The sequence below is a fragment of the Pipra filicauda genome, unplaced genomic scaffold (assembly GCF_003945595.2).
Source record: "Pipra filicauda isolate LSUMZ 115617 unplaced genomic scaffold, ASM394559v2 scaffold729_size357988_pilon, whole genome shotgun sequence".
In the NCBI taxonomy this organism is placed as follows: domain Eukaryota; kingdom Metazoa; phylum Chordata; class Aves; order Passeriformes; family Pipridae; genus Pipra; species Pipra filicauda.
In genome coordinates, this window is record NW_024104897.1 from 275,804 (window position 1) to 297,528 (window position 21,725).

The 21,725-nt window shown below is 60.6% G+C and overlaps 2 protein-coding genes across 2 annotated transcripts in view; both read right to left on the reverse strand.

Moving 5' to 3' along the window:
• The window catches only part of ZBTB7A (zinc finger and BTB domain containing 7A), a 24,515-nt gene extending 19,701 nt beyond the window's left edge, over nucleotides 1–4,814 (reverse strand). Inside the window, exon 1 of the mRNA XM_039389440.1 lies at nucleotides 4,668–4,814. The gene's annotated coding sequence lies outside the window, so the exon portion shown is untranslated. The remainder of the gene's footprint in view (nucleotides 1–4,667) is intronic.
• Nucleotides 4,815–10,197: 5,383 nt separating this feature from the next.
• MAP2K2 (mitogen-activated protein kinase kinase 2) lies at nucleotides 10,198–21,049 on the reverse strand. The gene is made up of 11 exons (XM_027720472.2): nucleotides 20,926–21,049; nucleotides 19,542–19,752; nucleotides 18,001–18,147; nucleotides 17,409–17,486; nucleotides 16,964–17,015; nucleotides 16,741–16,865; nucleotides 14,019–14,232; nucleotides 13,255–13,319; nucleotides 12,495–12,556; nucleotides 11,833–11,878; nucleotides 10,198–10,696 (listed from the first exon to the last, which is right to left on the reverse strand). Exons 1-11 carry the CDS (start codon nucleotides 21,009–21,011, stop codon nucleotides 10,586–10,588), a joined length of 1,197 nt encoding a protein of 398 aa, XP_027576273.1. The 5' UTR covers nucleotides 21,012–21,049; the 3' UTR covers nucleotides 10,198–10,585.
• Nucleotides 21,050–21,725: the final 676 nt, after the last annotated feature.

The following is a 21,725-nucleotide window of genomic DNA, read 5'->3' on the forward strand; positions in this document are numbered from 1 at the left end:
CCACACCGGGAAGGAGGGGGGGGGGGGAAAAAGGAACATAAATAAGGAATAATAAGAGCGGAGTTCAGCGCCGGAGCGGAGAGCACCGGGCAGGGCAGTCCCTTATGTAATTCCCAGTTTGTGGATTAACAGGCAGCTCTTCCCGACATTCCCGACTCCATGTGACAGCGAATCCCCGGAGTTTCATCCCCTGTAACGCTCTCCTCGGAGCAGGGGGATGGAAGGAGGAGGGAATGTTGCTCCGGGAACGCTGCTCCGGGACCGCGTGTGTGCTCTGCCTGTCCGGGCAGGAGGCTCCCAGGAGCTGGAGAGCAGCAACCTGTAGCTACAAGCCCACCTCCGGCACCTTCCCAGCTCCAACAACAACAAAAAACCCAACAAAACTCAACACCAGGACGTCAACTTACTGGTTTCCAGTTTGCCGGTGGGAAATAAGGAGGTGCCCGAAGCAGGAAGGAAACGGGCGCCCGAGCGGGTTAAGAGCGGGCAGGAGGGAGTTAAAACGCAGCGCCGGGACGCCTGGGAGCATCCTCTGCTGTGGAAAATGCCAGCAGCGGCCCTTCCCACGGCAGGGAGAGGGTCTCACGTGGTGGAAAACGGGAGGAAAACGAGCCCGAAGGTGCCTGCCGGGAGTGGCCGCCCAGATCCGTGAGGAGCCTCGGCGGCCGGGAGGTCCCGGTCACACTCCCACCGGGCCGGCCACGCTCCAAGCCGGGCCGGCCACGCTCCTGCCGGGCCGGCCACTCACGTTTTTTTTCAGGGATGGGCGCTGGGAAGCCGCTGATTGCCAAGGGATCTGCGGCTCATCTCACCACCGTGGCCTTGGCTCCCACCCGCGCCCGCGGGGCAGCTCTAGCCCGGGTCCAGTTTCTCGCACCTTGTCACATCGATGACGCCCAGCGAGCCCTCCAGAGTTCCCTCCCACCTGCACGGCGGGAAGATTCCCAAATCCTGGGAGTGCACGGGGGAAAAGGAGCCCCCACCGTGCGCTCCCAAGGTGCTTCTGCAGCCGCCCGGGCTCTGCCACCGGAGCCGGCGCTGACACGGAAACTGAAACTATGCGGAGGGAAGGCGATACGGGGCAGGGAGCTGGGAGGGAAACAATTGTCCCTGGATACTCGCAGAGAGGATCCCAGCGCTCGTCTGACCTCGTTTACTCCCGCTGACGTCCTCCCAGAGCTTCTCCGGGATGCTCCGGGCACAGGGATCGGGACGGACACACCGGAGGTGGCACCGAAAACGAGCGCCCGTTCGGATCAAAGGGCCGCGGGATCGGGGAGAAATGTTTCCCTTCATCCCACAGACTGCCTGTCTTTCTCCCTTCCCCTGAGTTCTGCTCGTCTAAAGGCTTTTAATTACAGCCTGGTCTGCTCAAATTTGAGGTTAAGGCTGGTTGGGAGAGTAGTTAAAGCAACTGTTTATTGCCTGGACTAGGCAAGATAACGAGCCGGGTTCTAATTGTTCACCACACAAGTCTGCTCTTCCAATACACTCAGCATCCTGAGACGGGGAAAAACCCTCAAGTGTCAGTTTTAATCAAGATTAAACCACAGTTCTCGAGTGTTTAGGCTCCAGTCTCCAACGCAGACCGGGAATTTCACAGGCCACCCCTCAGTTTTTAGGTGGGACACCCGCGTGGGACTTGATCCTGCAGCTAAAACCCAGCACTTGGGCACCACTTGATGCCCAAAGAAGGTCTCAGAGAAGACAAGAGCACCCAAACCATCCCAGCGCCTCGGTGGGAGCATAAATTTCCCCCTGATTTGCCTCCCGTGCCCACATCCAGATTCCCACGCCGGATGAGAACAACTGGAGTTTTGAATTCGGCTTCGAGAAGTCGCCCGACGCGAAGGGGAACCCACGGCCTTTGCTGGGCCGAATGAATTCCACCCAGCTCAGCCCCAGAGCTCCCCACGAAACCCACGGCACGGCTGAAGTTCAGCACCAGACCCCACGAGACGAAACAAGAGCGAAAAACGATTAATAAAAAAAAAAAAAAAAAAAAGAGAATGGGTACAGGAAGAGTTGCAGAGCAGCAGAAAGCGAAGAACTGCTTTCATTCACCACCAAATTTATTAAGGAGCTCCTGCCTTGCAAAACCCTCCCTGGAGTTACTAATGCAATTAAGGCTTGGTGGAAAAATCCCACCATCTCACCCATGTTTGGGTTGCGCCTCTTTCACTCCCTCTTTCACCAGAACAAGCCTAAACAGGGGCCAGAATGAATATTAAACAAGAATGGCTCCTCTCTAATAAACTGCTCAGTTTCTCTCGGTCTCCTTTACTTTTTTATTTATTTTTTTTTTTTAAAAAGTAGTTTAAATCCAACAACTCCAGCAAACCACCCGAATTAAAGCCAGCCCGTCTCTTCCTGCTCAGCCTCCACGAGTGCCCACATATTACAATTTCCAACCAGGCCCGGCAGAAACCTTGAGAAATAAAACGATTCCTTGAAAAACACCAACAAGAACCAACCCCAAACACTCTCAGAAAGCGCCGGGATGACCTTTTAGCTCCGTTGCTACGCCGAGCACAACTTCAACCCTCATTAGGTTGTAAATTCTTCCAGGCAGAGCCTTTCTCTACCCATGTCCATAAAATACTTATTATATAAGTTATGGCTTCGATAGCCAGGACAATTAACAGCCCTGAGGACACAAGGGCTGATCTTGAACTCAGACCGGCAGCAAACTCTTACCAAGAGTCCTTGAGCCCACAGAAACTTTGGCTGCCCAAGCTCCTCCTGCCCTGCAAACTAAGGGTCTCCAGGAGCTGGGAACAGGGAGAGCCAGGCTGGGGGCCAGGCAGTCACGTCGGCTGTGGTTGTACAACAGGAACTGTTGCTTTCGACACGGGAACGTCGGGATTTACACGTCCTGGTTGAGGTGCCGGAGTCCTGCTCCGCACGCAGGGCTTCCCAGAGAACCATGGAGTTGAGAGAGATCCACGAGGATCATCCAGTCCAACTCTTGGCCCTGCACAGACACCCCAACAATCCCACCCTGTCCCTCAGAGCGTTGTCCAAACCCTCCTGGAGCTCTGGCAGCCTTGGTGCTGTGCCCACTGCCCTGGGGAGCCTGGGCAGTGCCCAACCACCCTCTGGGGGAAGAACCTTTCCCTGAGATCTCACCTGAACCTCTCCTGACACAGCTTCCCAAACCAACTTTTTCCCACACTTCTGGAGCAGCACAGCCAAGGAAGCCCTTGCCCTGGCAGTGCCCAGCTACCGGCCCACGTTCCCAGCGATCTGCCCGTGACTTTGTCCCTGCCTCCAGCCTCCCAACGCAGCAATCCCGGGGAAGAGGGCAGGGACCATCGGCTCTCTCACGGGGGGCTCAGCACTGCACTTCGGGGTACCTGAACCGCCCCACCACCTCAAACTCCAGACCCCCTCAAACTGGAGGGTGGGCCGACGAGGAGAAGGCAGCGGCAGTTCCCCGGGCGAGCAAAGGGGTGTTTTGGCCGGAGCGGGGGCTGCAGCCCCCTCTGGCCGAGCTCTCCCGGCCCGGCCGCTGCGCAGTCCCGCGGGGGGGAGAGGCTTATCCCGCCGGGCTCCTCCGGGCAGCAGCGCCCCGGCCCCGCGGGGGGATTATCACCGCGGCCCCCCCTGCCCGCAGCCGGCCGGGGGGAGATAAGGGAACGGGCGAGGGGGGTCAAAACAAGCCCCTCCCGGGGCGCGCCGCGAGCGAGCGCGGCCGGGCCGGGCCGGCGCCCCCCGGCCCGTAACGACCTTGGGGGTGCGCGGGGACGGGCCCTGCCCGACACCCCCGCGCGGGGCGGCCCCGGGGGACCCCACCCATGACCGGCCTTCCCCCCCCCGCGCCGGCCCGGGCCGCCCCCCCCCGCGGGGCCCACAGGGAGCCTTGGCCGGGCGCCACGACCCCACCCCTTCCCCCGGGCGGGCGCCGCAATGGAGGCCGGGGGGAGGCGGGGGCGGGGGGCGCCGTGCAGGGCGGAGAAGGGGGGGCGGGGGGGGGAAGAGTGTGGCGAGGAAGCGGTGGCGGAGCCGCGGGGGTCGCGGAGCGGGTTGGGGGGTGCCGGGGGTGGCGGTGGCGGGCGGGGGGTCGCGGTGAGGGGTGAGGGGAGTGGGGGGGCCCCGCGCAGGCCCCGCCGCGCCCGTCCCCGGCCGCCCCGCGCGGCGCCCGCCATTGGGCCGGGCGGGCGGCGGGGGCGGGGCGGGGCAGGGGAGGGCGCGCCCCGATTGGCCCCGCCCGCTGCCCGTCAACAACGCCTCTCGCTCTCCCCCCGCCGCCGCCGCGCGGGGGCCGCCGGGAAGCGAAGTCCGCGCGCTCCGCGCGGTGCGCCCGCACCTGCGGCGGGGACCCCGCGAAGGGACTACAACTCCCGGCAACCCCCGCGCCAACACCCCCCCTCACCACCACCACCACCACACACCCGCCCCGCGCCGAAACCCTCCCCCCCCCCCCCCCCCCTCACCCCCCCCCTGTGCGACCCCCCCAGCCCGGCCAAGTCCAACGTATGCCGGGCGGGGGGGGGTTGGGTTGAACCGTGAGGGGGGGGGCAACAACCGCCCACCCCCCCTCCCCCCCGCAACGGACCCAACGACCCCTCCCCCCAAAAAGCGATGAGTTGAGGCCTGACCCCCCCCCCCTCCCCCCCAGCGCCCCCCCCCCATGCCTGCCGCCCCCCCCCTCCCAAATTCCGTACCGGGCGGGGGCCGAGCGGTCCGGTGGAGCGGAGCGGGGCCGCGCCGTGCCGAGGCGGGCGGGCCGGGCCGTGCGGAGGGGCGGGCGGGCGGAGCAGGCTCTGGCCGCCCCGCGGGAGCTGCTCGCCGAGGCCCCGTATGCGGCTCCTTCCTGCTCCGGCCGGGGCCGCCCCGCTCTTAAAGGGGCCGCGCGCCGCCCCCCCCTCCCGCCCCCCCCCCTCCCGTCACACGCGGGGCGCAGCCACTCCGCGGCCGGGGGGGGGCGCAGCGAGGGGACAGGGGGGTGCGGGGGGGACGCGGGGAAGGGACACCCCCCGAACACCCCCGCGGCGCGCGGGGAGTGGGATGGTCCGCGCCGCTCCCCCCGCCCCAAACAGCGAGTGTCACCCCACGCGTGTCACGGGGTGGGGGGACCGCGGGGAGACACCCCCGCCCCGGGCAGGGTTACACGCACCAACCCCCTGCCTGGGGAGCGTCACGCAGAGCCCGAGAGACCCCAGACCCACGCGTGGCACGGGGGAGGGGACTGCGGGGAAACACCCCCCTGGCAGACCCCAGACCCACGCGTGGCACGGGGCGGGGGGCTGCGGGGAAACACTCCCCTAGGGAGTGTCACACACCCCCTGAGAGACACCAGACCCACGCATGCCACAGGGTGACGGGACTGCAGGGAGACCCTCCCTGGGGAGTGTCACACACTCCCTGAGAGACCCCAGACCCACGCGTGGCATGGGATGGGGGGACTGCAAGGAGACCCTCCCTGGGGAGAGTCACACACCCCCTGAGAGACCCCAGACCCATGCGTGGCATGGGATGGGGGGACTGCAGGGAGACCCTCCCTAGGGAGAGTCACACACAGCCCTGAGCGCCCCCAGACCCACGCGTGTCACAAGGTGGGGGGGACTGAGGGGAGAAACCCCCCCGGGGAGTGTCACACACACACACACACACACACACATGCCCTCGAGTGACCCCAGACCCTCTCGTGTCACCCCACAGAGCACCCCCTCCTTGGCCCTTCTGGGTCACCCAACCCAAGTGTCACCCCACGGGGCAGCCCCCGCATGACCCCAGACCCACTCGTGTCCCCGCCGGGCTCCCCCCGGGCCCCTCTAGGTCACCATACCTGCGTATCCCTCCACGGGGTACCCCTACGCTCCCCTAAAACCACTCGTGTCACCCCACAGGACCACTCCTGGGTCCCTCTGGGTCAGCCTTCACACGTGTCATCCCCCACGCCCCCAGACTCACCTGTGTCACCCCATCAGGTACCTCCCTGCACCCCCAGACCCACCCGTGTCACCCCCCACAGCCCCAGACCCACCCGTGTCACCCCCAACCCATGTCACCCCATGGGTACCATCAGGTACCTCCCTGCACCCCTAGACCCACCCATGTAACCCCCAACAAACATCACCCCAGCATGTACCTCCCCACAGCCCCAGACCCACCCGTGTCACCCCCAACCCACGTCACCCCATCAGGTACCTCCCCACACCCCCAGACCCACTCGTGTCACCCCCAACCCATGTCACCCCATCAGGTACCAGCCTACCCACCTCCACCCCCCTCCCACACCCCCAGACCCACTCGTGTCACCCCCAACCCATGTCACCCCATCAGGTACCTCCCTGCACCCCCAGACCCACCCGTGTCACCCCCAACCCACGTCACCCCATCAGGTACCTCCCTGCACCCCCAAACCCACCCCCACCACGTGTCACCCCCCGGGACCCTCCCCACAGCCCCAGACCCACCCGTGTCACCCCCCGCACTCCCAGACCCACCCATGTCACCCCACAAGGTGCCCCCCCGCCCCCTCCCCTCCTCATGTCACCCCCTGTGTCACCTCCCCACGCCCCCAAACCCACCCGTGTCACCCCTTCGGCCCCGCCACGTGTCCCCAGCCCCCCCCCATCACCCCCTTTACTCCCCCCCCATATCCCTGAGATTCCCACCGCATTCCCAGCCCTCCCCCCCCACGCTGGGAAGGGGACACGGAGCCCAAGGTCACCGGTGGGCTGGGAGCCAGCCTGGCAAGGACAGGGACAATCCCGCCGGAGCCACCGGCTCCGGGCCCGCCCCGGGCTGGGGGGGACACGGGGACACAACCCCAGCGTCCCCCATTCCCACCATCCCGCTCCGGAGGGAACCTATCCCTAAAACCCGCGCGTTCCCACGTGGAACACCGTGTGTGTGTGTGTGTGTGTGCGGGGACACCACGGCGAGATTTTGGGGTGGCTTTTGGCTCAATCGTCGCTTTTTTTTCTTAATTAATTCAAGGAAGAGAAAGAAAGAAAAGCAAAAGCTTCGCTCGACAGCCCCCCCCCCCCCTCCAGACTCCAGGGGGCCCCACTCCCCCCCCGCGGGATTTTCCCTTTTCTCCCCTTTTTTGCCTTAAATAACCCCCGGCTCAGCTCCCCACCCCTCCCCCAGCCCCCCGCGGGGGGGGAAAAAGGGATTTTAGAGGCGTTTTGTGGCATTAACCCCATTGTGGGGGTGGGGAAACCGAGGCAGGACGGGGAGGGGGGTTCGAAGGGTCCCTGGGTGTGTCGGGGGGGGCACCGGGAGGGGTTTTTTTTTGGGGGGGCTGCACCCCGGGGTTGGGCCCTGCCCTACGTCACAGCCACCCCGAGCGCTTTCGCTTTCCCCCGGCGCTCCCGGGGGCACGCCCAGGGGGCCCCCCCCAAAATGTCGAGCCCCAATGATCCCCCCCAGCCCCTCCCCTGGCACTGGGGCCACCCCAAAAGCAGCTGCAGCACAGACAGAGATCCCCCCCCCTCTGTGTCTGGGGGCGGGGGGAAGACCCTAAAACACCCCCCCCCATCCTGCCCCACAAAGGGAGCGGGGTTTGGGGTGCCCCTTTTTCCAGCCCTTGTTCCTCCCTGCACCCACAAAATGGTGCTGGGGCGCAGGGGTTGTGCTCAAACCCAGCCTGGGGACCCCCACGGGACCCCCCCACTGTGATCCCAAACCTCCCATGGGTGCAGTGAGTTCGTCCCGGTCTCTGCAGGACACCCCAGACCCTCAGCGACCCCAAAACAGCCGGAGAAGCCAAAGGAGGTGCCCCTAAAAGTGGCACCGCAGGAACCTGGGGTCAGGGACATCATGGGACCCCCCAAAACTGTCCCGGAAAGAGCCTGGCATCGGGTATCACATCACAGGGACCCCCAAATTGCCCCCATGGGACCCCCAGAGTGCCACCACAGGAGCCAGAAAGTGTCACTGCAGGAGCCTGGCAGCGGGTACCACACCACAGGGACCCCCAAAGTGCCACCATGGGACCCCCTAAAGTGCCACCACAGCAACCTGGCATCAGGGATGGCAAAATGGGACCCCAAAAAGTGTCACTGCAGGAGCCTGGCATCAGGGGTGGCACCACTGGACCCCCAAAAATGTCACAGAAGGAGCCTGGCATCGGGTGCCACATCACAGGGACCCCCAAAGTGCCACCACAGGACCCCCCCAAAGTGCCACCACAGGAGCCTGGCATCAGGGATGGCACTGTGGCAGGTGCCCAGTGTCACCCCCTGAGCTCCAGCACCACTCACAGCACAAAAAACTCCGCAAAAAATCAACTTATTTTCCAATTTTTGGGCTAATTCTGCTCTCCCAGCAGAGCCCAGCTCGGCCTCTCCCCGCTCCTGCTCACCCCAAATATTGAAGACCCACAAATATTTCCCCTCTCCCAAAGGATTCCCGAGCCCATCCCGGCTCCCTCGGGGCGGGATTTAGCTCCTGGGATTCCACATGCATCCCATCCAGGGCTGCCTCTGTGCCAAGATAATTCCAGTATCTCCTGTTTCCGCTGGAGGCAGCCGATGGACAGCGTGGGAAGAGCTGCTGGTGCATCCCAGCGTTCCCCAAACCCCGTCAGTGACATCATTCCCGGCTGGAATTCCGGGCACTTAGGGCACAACCAAGGAGAGAAAACGCCTGGAAATGTAAAGTGCCGTTTTATTTATTATTTCCCCTCCTCCCCCCCCACCCCAATGATGAAAATATCGAGTTTAAAAAAAAAATTAATTGCACCAACAAACCGCTCGATCCAAACTCTCCTCCTCCTTTTCCTCCTCTTCCTCCTCCAAAACCCAGCACCAAAACCTATGGAAAACAGCCCGAATCTTTAGGAACTGTCCTCTTCCCCACTTCCCACAGAAAATAAGAGGCAAAAAAAATCCATCACATTGAGCACCCTGGAGCTCCGGAGTGACTTGTCCGGGCGTGAGCTGAGCCAGCAAGCACAGAACCCCCCCAAATCAGGGGTGTGCCCCCCCCCCCCCAAAAACTGGGGTATTCTTCCCAAATCTGGGGTATTCCTCCCAAATCTGGGGTATTCCCCCCAAAAATGTGGGGTATCCTCCCCCCAGGTTTGCCCTGAGCAGGGCAGTGCCTTCGTCCAGCGCTGGAAAACAGGGAAGGAAAAGGTACACGAAGGGTTTGGGGTTCCCAAGCCCTGGCACTTCATTTTTTGGGGGGGGGGGGCTGCAGTGGTGGGACCTGAGCAGAGGCAGAGGGGATTGGCACCTGCCAGCCTGACTGGGTGAAAAAACAGCCAAAAAAAAGAAGGGAACCACCCCCCCCCCCCAAAAAAAAAAATCCCAACTCCTCAGGGGAGGCTTGGGGGGGGTCTCAGAGCCCTGGGTGGGGGGAGTAGGGGAGTGACTCACCCCAAAATACACACGGAGGGAAATGAAGGGGTGGGGGCTCAGCTATGGGGCCCTGCAAGGTCCATGATGGGAGGGACCATTCCAGCCCTTTGGAAAACCCTCTGGACTCGGGATAATGCAGGTCTGGCTGGGTGGGTTCATCCCCACACTGGCCCAGGGGGGCTCCAGGGGGGGCTCCAACAGGGAATCCTGGAGCTCTGCCACATCCACAAGGGATGAGGCCACCCGTGGGATGGGGGAGAGGCAGCTGGAGAGGTGGAAAACCAGGGTCTCACCCTTCCCTGTGCCCTGGGAATGGCGGGGTCAGGAGAGGGACCCCAAATCCTGGGCACGGCCACGGTGACCAACCAGGCTCTGCTCCCACCTCTCCGGGCTGGAAGGAGCCAGGGAAGGAAAATCCACGCTCTCCCCTCATCCTGACACTGAAAAGTGGGAGCCACAGCCCTGTGGGGATTTGCCCACCCCCAGCTCCCACCTGATTCCCTCCGACTCCGACCGATCCGGCCCCGTCCCTGAACATCCAAGCACGTGACAAGACCAGGCTTGGAAACAACCGTTTAAAAGGAAAACCAGGAAAGAAAATAATAATAAAAAAAAACCAAACAAAAAAGCACAAGTCTTTGCTCTGAGGGGCAGGAGGAGCCCAGTGCTGTGTCTCCTCCATAAATCACCCCCCAAGACCACCCCCTGTCCCCAGGCAGGGCAGTGACACCGTTTTGGGCCACCCCAGACAGGGTTTCTCCGTTCCTGATCCCGCTGATTCTCCACCCCGGGAGCGAAAAGCAGGGAGGAGGTGAAGCATCACCCTCCCCGTCCCCTGCCACCACCTCCCACAGCCCCCACAAACCCCCCCACCCTGTTACCTTCTCGTTTTCAACCGAACACGACGCCAAAAAAAAACCCCAACAAATTAAAGAAAAAAAAAATCAACCAACCAACAACAACAAAAAAAAAAATCAACACAAGCAGCACCACAATTCCCAAAGTGTCAGGAGCTCCAGAGCCGGGAGCAGAGGCCTGGAAAACACCACCCCCTCCCCTTAACACACACATCAAAAGAAACCAACCCCGCTCGGGCCGGGGAGGGAGGGGGGGTCGGACGATGAAGACACTTCCGAAGGGTCGGTGCTTTGGCTGCTGGGAGTCGGGGGGGAGGGCTGGGAAAGGAGGAGGAGGAGGAAGGAGGGCAGTTCTGTGGCGGAGGGAAGGAGAGGAGGTGGTGCCAGAGGCAGCTGCGGTGCCAGCGGGGCTCACACGGCAGCGCGGGTGGGTGTGCTGGGCTGGTTCAGCCGCAGCGTTCGGCACAGCCAGCCCGCGAAATCCACCTCCTCCACCTCGGAGCGCTTGATGAAGGTGTGACTCTGCAAGCACAGGGGAGAAAAAAAAAAACAAACAAAAAAAAAAACAAACAAAACCAAAAACAGGGTTAGGAGCACCCTCCCCGGCCCCCAAAGCAAAGCCCTCGTGCTGTGGGATACACCCTGGAGAGGGGAGAAGGTGCTGGTGCTGGGAAAACAGCTGCTCTTTGCAGTCCTGTGCCAGGGTCTCAGCATCCTCACAGGGAGGGATTTCTTCCCAATATCCCATCTAGCCCCACCCTCTGGCAGTGGGAAGCCATTCCCCTTGGCCTGTCACCCCAAGTCCCTCTCCAGCTCTCCTGGAGCCCCTTCAGGCCTTGGAAGGGGCTCTCAGATCTCCCTGGAGCCTTCTCTTCTCCACCTTGGCCTTGGACACTTCCAGGGTCTGGCAGTCACAGCTTCTCTGCCCAACCTGTGCCAGGGCCTCACCACCCTCCCAGCCAGGAATTCCTTCCCAACATCCCATCTAAATTTCCCCTCTTTCACTTTGAAGCCATTCCCTGTGTCCTGTCCTTCCATCCCTTGTCCCAAGTCCCTCTCCAGCTCTCCTGGAGCCCCTTTACGTCCTGGAAGGGGCTCCGAGGTCTCCCTGGATCCTTCTCTTCTCCAGGTGAACACCCCCAGCTCTCCCAGCCTGGCTCCAGCCTTTGGAGCATCTTTGTGACCTCCTCTGGACTTATTCCAGCAGCTCCACATCCTTTGGATGCTGGTGCCCCAGAGCTGGAGGAAGCTCTGCAGGAGGGGTCTCACCCAAGCTGGGCAGAGGGGCAGAATCCCCTCCTTCCCCCGGCTGTGGGATGAGCCCAGGACATGGACGGATTCCTGGGATGTGAGCACACATTTCCAGCTCGGATTCAGCCCTCACTCACATCCACCTGCCCGGGTGAGGAGCCAGGTTTGGCTCAGGCACCTCAGCAGACACCGGACAGGCGGGTGGTTCCCCGATACCATCAGCGCCTTTGAACCAAAGGTGGGTGAGTCACTCCCTCTCCCTGCCTCCACTTGGCTCATCCTAAAGCTCAGCCCTGGGAGTTTCCAGCCTTTGGAGCAAGAGGCTCATCAGAGGGAAGGGGCAGCAGTTGGCAGAGCTGCTGCCACCCCACTGCAGGAAGAAAATTCTCTCTCCCCCCCTCACTCACCATCAGCATCTTCAGATCTGCCCGTTCCGCCGGGTTCTTAATTAAGCTGAAATGAGAAGAACAAGAGAGAAAAAAAAAATCAATGTGAGACAATCCCTGGGGGAAAAGTGGTTATCAGGCTGGATAGAGAGAGGTCTCCAGCTTCCCCCAAAGCCACTGGGCCCCCTGGCTCCTTCCCTGGCTCCGTCCCCACCAGCCCAGCTCCCAAGGAGAGCCAAGGGATCCGTGTCTTCCATGGGGATAAATTGCACCCTGCAAAGGGAGAAAAGGCCCTAAAGCTCGGCAGGAATTAGTAGTGATCCTTGTAACATCCAATCCCTGGTTTAATGGGAGCTGTGGCAGCACCTTCAGGTGTCCCCCCACCCCACCAGAAGGGCTGGTGTGTTCCTGGTGCCTCTGGGGTGACTCAGCCCCGGGGATCTGCTCCACCATCCCCCCCTTGCCAGATTTAGAAGGAGCTGGGATCCTGCTCAGCATCCCCCCAGATAAACTGCTTTTATTCCAAGCCTTCTCGAGGCTGGAGCTGCCAGCACAGCACTGCAGAGAAGGCAGGGAGGGATCACCCAGAGCCCTGCTGAACACCTCAGGTGGAGCAGCAGCTTGCAGGGCTGTCAGGGAGCACGGACAGGCCTCCACCTCCAGCCAGGAGACGAAATCCTTACCATTTATTTACAAACTCCTGGAAATCTTGTGTGAAAACTCCATTTGGCAGCTTGGGAGGTGGCTGTGGAGAGAAGGAGAAGGGTTTCCTGCATCACTGTGGTGTTAATGTGCCAAAAAATCCAGGGTCACCTGCGGTCTCAGTGAGCTCAGTGCTCTACAACCATCCTCATCCTCACTGCTTTTCCAACCAGGACATGGCTCCTTGCCATTCCTTGCCCTGCTGCTCCAGCTCACCCTGCAGCTGGGGGGACCCAGAGCTGGGAAATCAAAATCCAAGCATCTCGATTCCCTCTCCAGCCTCACAAATCCCAGCTCTGGCACCGCCTTGGGCTGATGAAACAACCCAGAAATGATAATTGGGGTCAACTCCCATCCCCTTGGAAGGGGAAACTGCTCCTTCCACCCTCACGAGTCTGACAGGACAAGGGGGAAGGGCCTTAAGCTGAAGGAGGGCAGGGTTGGATGGGATATTGGGAAGGAATTCCTCCCTGGGAGAGTGGTGAGGGACTGGGATGGATTTCCCAGAGAAGCTGTGGCTGCCCCATCCCTGGAAGTGTCCAAGGCCAGGTTGGAGCAACCTGGGAGAGTGGAAATGTCCCTGCCATCCAGGGGGTGGCACTGGATGGGCTTTAAGCTCCTTCCAACCCAAACCAATCCGGGATTCCACGACTAACAAACATTTCCAAGCCCACCCTGACTCAGCAGAGTGGACACATCACTCTGGCACCTCTGGAATGCCCGTGGAAAACAAACACCCACCTCATTAACTATATAATCCAGCAGTTCAAAGATGGCCATGGCAGGCCGACTGTCCATCCCGTGGCCTGCGTGGGGAAGGTGACAAAAACAGTGGTCAGGGACTGTTTGGGGACAGCAAAGGACTTAAATTTTGTGTGCAGACCGTGCCTGTGGGACTCCTGCTGGGAGAGGCAGAGGCGACTCGCCGGGGAACCGAGTTGTGGTTAAAGAGAAAACCAACCACATTCCGAAATTTCGGGTTTCTTTCACCAGGCCTGCACAGTCCAGATTTATTTCCTAGCTCGGAGCACTTGGAGAGCACCATCTGCTGCTGCTGGTGCCTTCTGCTTCCAAGGGAGTGGCTCCAGCAGAGCCTCCTTGGGACCCCGGTGCTCCTTTGGTGCTCTTGTGAGAGCTCCCAGCAAAGCTCTTCCCAAAAAACCACCTCGGGCTTGAAAGGAACTTGTCGGGGGAGCGCCAGGGGCTGCGGCAGTGCCCCTCCAAGTGGTTCACACTCCACCAGCCTGCACCATTCCCAGCAGAGGGGACACAGCAGGGTCCAAAGGACGGATTTGAGATGCCACCTCCACCTCCCCACGCACGCCCGGATCCCGTCTGCCTCGCCCGGGAGTTCCGAGCTCAGTTCCAAGGCGGCTTCCCTAAAAAACCACTCCTTTCCCGGCACAACCTCCTCCTCCTCCTCCTCCTCCTGCGGCTCTCCCAGCCCCCAGCCCCTCGTTCCCCCACACGTGAGGTGTTGGTTGCAGTCACACCACAGCCCCTACCACTGACGGGGCGTCCTGGGGGCCTGGCCCGCGGCGAGACGCTGTGGGACTCTCCCTCCGCCCCGTCCACCACAGGACGGCCAAATATTGCTTCCAGTTCCTTGGAGTCTGGCGGGGGGATTGGGTACCTTCCGATCGACAGCTCCACCAGGGACAGCCCCATGCTCCAGATGTCCGACTGCACCGAGTAGTGAGTGCCCTGCAAGCGCTCGGGCTGCAAGGGAAGAGCAACGGGAACGGGGTCAGCGGGCTGGGAGTGCCGAGGGAGGAACGGCCACGGGCTTGGGAGAGTCACACACAGAGCACAGGGACATCCACTGACTTGGAATATCAACACACAGAGCATGGGAACATCCACTGACATGGAATAGTCACACAGAGAGCACAGCAACATCCAGTGACATAGAATATCAACACACAGAGAGCACGGGAATATCCACTGACATGGAATATTGACACAGAGAGCATGGGGACATCCACTGACTTGGAATAGTCACAGAGAGCGTGGGGATATCCACTGACTTGGAATATCAACACAGAAAGCACAGGAATGTCCACTGACATGGAATAGTCACACAGAGCATGGGGACATCCACTGACATGGAATATCGACACAGAGAGCATGGGGACATCCATTGACTTGGAACAGTCACACAGAGCACAGGAACATCCACTGACTTGGAATATCAACACAGAAAGCACAGGAACATCCACTGACATGGAATATGAACACACAGAGCATGGGGACATCCACTGACATGGAATATGAACACACAGAGAGCACAGGAATATCCACTGCCTTGGAATATCAACACACAGAGCACAGGAATATCCTCTGACATGGAATATTGACACAGAGAGCACAGGGACATCAAAGGACTGGGAATATTGACAGAGGAACAGCCACTGCCATGGAATATTGTCAGGAACATCCACTGCCATGGAATATTGTCAGGAACATCCACTGCCATGGAATATTGTCATGAACATCCACTGCCATGGAATATTGACACACAGAGAGCACAGGAATATCCACTGACTTGGAATATCAGCACTCAGGGTCATAAATATCCTGTGCTGGAATTAAATGGATGAGACTCATACTCCAGGGCCTAAAGGGGCTCCAGGAGAGCTGGAGAGGGATTTGGGACAAGGGATGGAGGGACAGGACAAGGGGGAATGGCTTCCCACTGCCAGAGGGCAGGGATAGATGGGATATTGGGAAGGAATTTCTGGCTGTGAGGGTGGGGAGGGGCTGGGATGGAATTCCCAGAGAAGCTGTGGCTTGTCCCATCCCTGGAAGTGTCCAAGGCCGGGTTGGAGCAACCCGGGATAGTGGGAGGCGTCTCTGCCCACAGCAGGGGGTGGGACTGGATGGGCTTTAAAGTCCCTTCCAACCCAAACCACTCCTTGATTCTGTGATATCCCAATGGTCTCTCCATTCCAAGTCTCCACCCTTCCAGGGAAAGGGTGGTCCCAAAAGGGTCATGGGCAAAGAGGATGGAAAAGAAGCATCATGTGCAGACATAAAGCACTTGTAGCACCTCATCCACAGCTCCAGCTCAGCAGCATTTACAGCTGCTGATGTTTGGGAACATGGAACACACAGCAGGAATCTTTCTGTGTGCTGAAATCTAACTGATTAACAAAAGTTTTATTTTCCTGCTCATCCCTGTTTCACATCCAGGAGCAAAAGAGCCTCCACACGAGGCTCTTACCGTCGAGAGAGGGAAAAAAAAAAATTAAAAATAAATCCATCCCTGCAAGTCATCCCCACTGGCAGCTCCGAGGCAGCTTGGAGCCAGTGCCTGGGTGCAAAGGGGATCTTATTTTTAAATAGCCCCCAGTCTAACTATAACTGGACTTGACTAACCATTCCCAAAATACGAGAGCAGCTCAGACCTGAGCGCTCGAGTGCAGTGTGGGGCCTGCCCTGACATCCCCACCCACCCCCCGAATTTTGGGCACCAGTTCTGTTCTTGCAGGTGCTCTCTCATAGGAATTCTTCAAGGTCAAGTTGGACAGGGCTTGGAACAACCTGCTCCAGTGGGAGGTGTCCCTGCCCATGGCAGGGGATGGGACTGGATGGGCTTTAGGGTCCCTTCCAGCACAATCCATTCTGGATTTACTCTCACTGGCTGGCTCCAGTTTGGCTTTAATTTCCCAGTAGCCTGCACCAAATCCCAGCTGCACTGAAGTGGTTTTACCCCTGTTTACCCCCAGAGGAGGTGGGTGGATCAGCACCAGTTTTTGTACAGAGCTTTGCACGCAGAAAGGGATTTTTTGAACCCCCAAAAACGCACTAAAATAAAACAGGGAGGGACAGGACACAGGGAATGGCTTCCCACTGCCAGAGGGCAGGGATAGATGGGATACTGGGAAGGAATTCCAGGCTGTGAGGGTGGGGAGGGACTGGGATGGATTTCCCAGAGAAGCTGTGGCTGCCCCATGCCTGGAATTTGTAGGATCTGAAATGTCTTTCCCTGCAAGTCTGTGCATCTCCACGTGCTTGGGGAGCACAGGCTGGAGCTGAGAGGCCACCAAGTCCTTGAGAGGATGAGGAGGTCTCTGCTTCTCCCACTTCCAAAGGCTCACCCCAAAACAAACCGGGGTGGAAACTCAGAGCGAAGCCACGGGCAAACCATCCCCACCCCGGTTCTGTTTTGTTGAACCCAAATGCCCCCCCCCCTCCCCAAAAAAAACCCATCTGGGAGGAACTTACAGACATGTAGGACCGAGTTCCCACAAAGGAGTTGGCCATGGAGTCGATGAGCTGCCCGCTGACCCCGAAATCACACAGCTTGATCTCCCCTCGGGAATTCACCAGGATGTTGGAAGGCTTCACATCTGGGAAGAGATGCCAGGGAGGGCAGAGGTGAAGGGGGTGACACCCCCGGGGGCTCCTGCACTGCAGGGCAGCTATTTTTAGGTTCCTCTCCTCTCACCTCTGTGCATGATCTGGTGCTTCTCCCGCAGATATGCCAAGCCTCGTAAAACCTGGGAGGAATCCAGAGGCTGGATGAGATCAGAGCTGGGAAGGGAAGAACCTTCCCTCCCTCAGGACACGCTGCAGGGTGAGGAAACTGCCCCGTGGTGCACACAGGTTCCAGGGTTTGCAGTTTATCACATAGAGCCCATCCCAGAGCTTGGCTTAGCCACCCAAAAAAGCTTCTCCCGACCCCTCACCACCACCCAGAGGAACCCAAAGGGCTTGGAGCTGGGAAAAGGGCTTGGGAATATGCTTTGCCCTCCCCTCTGGCACACACACCGGCCTCCTGCCCCAGGTCAGGATTGGGAAGTGCACGTGGGGAAACGCAAAAAGCTTCCCGAGGCAAACCCAGCATTCCCAGGAAATCCTCCCTGGAGGCCTGAGGAGCCACCACAACTCACCGCTATACTGACTTTGCCCAAGATCTCCTCGGGAATTCTTTTGGCTTCTTTCAACACTTGATCCAAAGAGCCGCCGTCCTAAAACGGGAGAACGTTGGGAATGACCCACGGGCCAATTCCCAGCAGGAAAACAAGAGCTGGGCAGTGGTGGATAAGCAGCACAGAGCATCCTCAGCACCGAGAGATTTCTGCTGATCTGAGCTCGACTTTATCACTTGAAAACCACCTTTAATGCTGGTTTTCTACCAGCTCCCCTGGTTCTTCGTGGAAACGCAGGGATGATGCTGCTGGTGCTGATTTGGAGGAGAAATAGTGTTTATTTGCCACCAGAAACAGCAGAATGTGCTCACTGAGCTTCTCAGCAGGCTCTGGAGGGCGGTGGGTTGGCAACATTTCCGTTTGGCCAACCCCCAAACCTCTGCTTCCTCTTCCCCAAAAGTCACTCTCTCTCTCCCCCCCCTCAACTCGAGGCCCGAGCAGGAGTTTGTGGCTCCCACCAGGAGCAGAGCAAGGAGCCAGCACAGCTGCCAGTGCCCCAAGCTGGCAGGGGAGATGGAATTTGGAAGGATAAAAGAGGAGGGGCTGCTCTCACCATGTGCTCCATGCAGATGGAGATCTCCCCGTCGCTGTAGAAGGCCCCGTAGAACCCCACGATGTAGGGGGAGTTACACTCGTGCAGCACCTGCAGCTCCCTGATGATCTGGTTCCTGATGGCAGGTTTGATTTCCAGGTGAATCAGCTGCCAAGAAAGAAAAAACAGGCAGGGAGTCAGGGTGGAACACCTGGGAAAAAAAAAGGACAACTCACGGGAAGCGTGTGAGCAAGTCCTGGGTGCTGGGAGAAGTAAAATCAAGGGAAGCTCTGCTTTGGGACAGAATTTATCCCACCTGCAGGTTAATAATGAGGATAAAGTGACAGCTCAAAGGGGAATGACTTCAAATGACTTGGCAGAGGGCAGGGTTAGATGGGATATTGGGAAGGAATTCCACCCTGGGAGGGTGGGGAGGATCTGGGATGGATTTCCCAGAGAAGCTGTGGCTGCCCCGTCCCTGGAAGTGTCCAAGGCCAGGTTGGAGCAACCTGGGAGAGTGGAAATGTCCCTGCCCGTGGCAGGGGGTGGAATGAAACAATCTTTAAGGTGCCTTCCAACCCAAGGCAGGCTGTGATTCCATGATGAAGGCAGAGGGAGAGCTCTCTGCTCCCTTGTCAGTGAGGGAAGGCCGCGACCGCGCCGGGATTGCACCGGACGGGAGCGGAAAGACGAGTCACAGGTTTGATCTCAGCAGCTCTGACTCAGCACACACAGGACCATTTTCACAAGCTCTTGTAGGTGTTGTAAGAAGGTGCTCTGAGATCAAGGAAACCACAGGAAAAAGAAAGAAAAAAAAACAAACCCCAAACCCGTGAAGGTTCTGCACGAGAACGAGCGGCCGCTTCTGGGGTCAGTTAACAAGGCTGTGGGGAGGGAAACCCCCCTGTTCTGGTGGGAGGTGTCCCTGCCCATGGCAGGGGGGTGGAACTGGGTGAGCTTTAAGGTCCCTTCCAACCCAAACCACGCTCTGATTCCATGATCCCAACAGCAGGAGGGAGCAGAGGTCCTGGAGCAGTTGTGCTGCTCCCGCCGAGCCTCTTCCAACAGGCACACGAAGCATCTCCTGATTTTCTACTGCAGCAGAAGATGCTCCCCATAAATCCAAGTCTGAGAGGAATCAGTCACTGCTTGGAATGACCTTTGGGATCTGTTAAGTGGGTGGTGAGGGGTGAGGAACGTGTATTCCAAAGCCATCCCTCCCTCTGCCACTTCCAGCCCTCCTCAGCCACAACCCTCAAGGGATCTCCTTCCAACTGCTTCTGGCCAGTTTATCCATCAAAACCAGCTTCACTGGGAAAAAAATAACCTCATGTGTTCACACCAGAGTGTCCAAACCCCAGGGATCTGTCGCAGAGGCCTCTCCCAAAGGAGGACTCGGAGACAGGATCCACGTAAAACCTGCCTGGGGGCTGCCAGGACCGTGCTCCTGACCCAGGTGAGGGTGCAAACAGGGAGAATCCAAACAAAACAGGGAGAATCCAACCAAAACTAGCGCTCCCAGAGCCAGGGAGAGCCTCAGACACTGCCCAGCCCCTCGTTACCTTCCGTGCCATGATGAGCCCTGAGGGTTTGTGCTGCACTTTGGTGACCACGCCGCCGTTTCCAGCCCCCAGCTCGGAGATCCTCTCAAAGTCATCGTCCTTGAGCTCTCCCACTTTGGCTTTCTGGGTGAGGAAAGCTTCCAGGCGCTTCTTCTGCTGCTCATCCAGCTCCAGCTCCTCCAGCTTCTTCTGCAGGTCCACCAGGTTCGCCCTGAGGAGAGGAGGACGAGATGGGAGCACGCTCAGCAGCGGGGAAAGGTTTCATTTTTTTAGGGGAATGCCTTAAAACCATCCCCTGACACGTCCTGAGCCCCCTGGCAGAGCAGCAGGGCTAAAGCAAAGCTCCAGGGAGAGGCAGAGCCCGGCTCCAATCCCTGCCCAACACACACATCTCCTCTGGAGAGGAGCTTTGGAGCAGTCAGCTGTTCTGGGAGAGCCCAAGGAGTAGGGAAAATCCTTCAATCCTTAAAGAGGCAGCACAGCAACCGCTCCCTGTCCCGGGAAGCCAAGCTTGGGTTTCGCTGAGAAACACGAGAAGGGCTTTCCAAGGGGTCCAGCAGCCCCCCCAGCCCCAAATCCCGAGCACAAAGGGGTGGCTGTGCTCCCCCAGCACCTGCTGAGGGCTCCAGCTGCTCTCTCCCAGTTGCTGCCCACCCCCTTGTCCCCCCCTCACGCACGGGAGGGTCTCACCCCATCCCTCCCACCCAGTGCTCTGATACGAGGCTCTGTTGTCCCCTCTACACATGTCCTGTCTGTTGAGCCCCCATTAATGCCCCAAATCCCCCCCCCTCCAAATCCCAGGACCCCATCCCAGCTCCAAGCTGTGTCCCCAGGCCTGCTCCCTGCACACCCCAGGCCCGGTTCTCTCACACCCCAGGCCCCAAGTACCCCCCAGCAAGCCCAGGGACCAGCCCAGCCTCCCCCCTGCCCACCCCACCCCCGTCTGCCCCCAAACCCCCCTCCAGCTCTGGCTCCCTGACCCTTCACCCAACCCCAGACCCTCCTCGGGCTGGGCCCATCCAGCCCCTCCAGGCCTGTCCCAAATCCCCCAGGCCTTCCTGGTCCCCTCGACTCTGTCCCAGCCCCCCCGACCTGTCCCCAGCCCCCCAAGCCTGTTCCCTGCTCGCCCCCAGACCTGTCCCACCCCCCCACAGGCCCCGTGCCCGCCCCGGCCCGGCCCCCCAGGCCTAGTGCCCGCTCTGCTGCGGTCTCCCCGGCCCGCCCCGCTCCGGCTCCCCCCAGTCCCCGTCCCCTCCCTGTCCCGGTGTGTCCCCCCCAGGGCGCTGTGTCCCCCTCAGGCCCAGTGTCCCCCCCCCAGGCCCGCTCCGCTTGCCAGGCCCGGCCCCCCCCGCGGCCGGGGCGTTCCCTGCCGGCCCTGACTCACTCTGCGGAGCCGTCGGGGCTGGGCCCCTCGGCGGCGCTGGGGGCGATGTTGAGGGCGGGCAGCACCGGCTTCCTCTTGGCCGGCATGGCCGGGCCGGGCCGCGCTGGGGCCGCGGGGGCGCGCCGGCCGCGGGGGCGCGCGGGGGCGGGGCCACGCCGGGGGGGCGGGGCCTGCAGGGGGCCTATCAGCGGCGGGGACGGGCATCGGGGCGGGGCCTCGCACGGGTCGAGCGCGGCGGGGACGCGCGGCTCCGGTGGGCGGGGCCTCGGGGAGCCGGGAGGCGGGGCCACGGGACGGGGCGGAGCCACGGGATGGGGCCGGGGCCATAAACGGGACTATTGGGGTGGGAACGAGGGCTCTGGGGGGCGGGACTGGACCTTCGGGGGCTGCGCCGGGGGCCGGGGCCAGGGGCGGGACTGCGGCCGGGGCCGAGGCCACGGATGGGGTAATGGAGGCGTGGCCGGTGCTCCGGGGGGCGTGACCGAGCCACGGGGGCGTGACCTGGGTCGGGGGGCGGAGCCTCGACAGGACTACGGGCAGGGCGGAGGCGGGGCCAGGAGGGGCGGGGCTGAGGGTGGTGGAGTCTCGCGAGATCTCGCTGAGGCGGCGGGGAAGGAGGCGGCCATGGCGGCCGGATGGGAGGGACCGGCGGGCACCGGGGGCACCGGCGGTCCCGCCGTGTGAGGGGCGTTAATTAACTAATTAGGGAGCCAGCAACGAGCAGGAGCCCCCCCGCCTGTCCCCAGCCCGTTCCCTGCCCGACTCCAGGACCCATCACGGGGCGACCCCCTCACAGCCCC

What these genes read in the sequence shown, in the direction of transcription:
- MAP2K2 (XM_027720472.2), bottom strand. Translation starts at nt 21,011, where the DNA reads ATGCCGGCCAAGAGGAAGCCGGTGCTGCCCGCCCTCAACATCGCCCCC. An exon ending in GGCTCATCATGGCACGGAAG is followed by an intron (nt 18,148 to 19,541) that starts GTAACGAGGGGC and finishes CTTTCTTGGCAG; the next exon opens with CTGATTCACCTGGAAATCAA. An exon ending in GAACTCGGTCCTACATGTCT is followed by an intron (nt 14,233 to 16,740) that starts GTAAGTTCCTCC and finishes CTTCCCTTGCAG; the next exon opens with CCCGAGCGCTTGCAGGGCAC.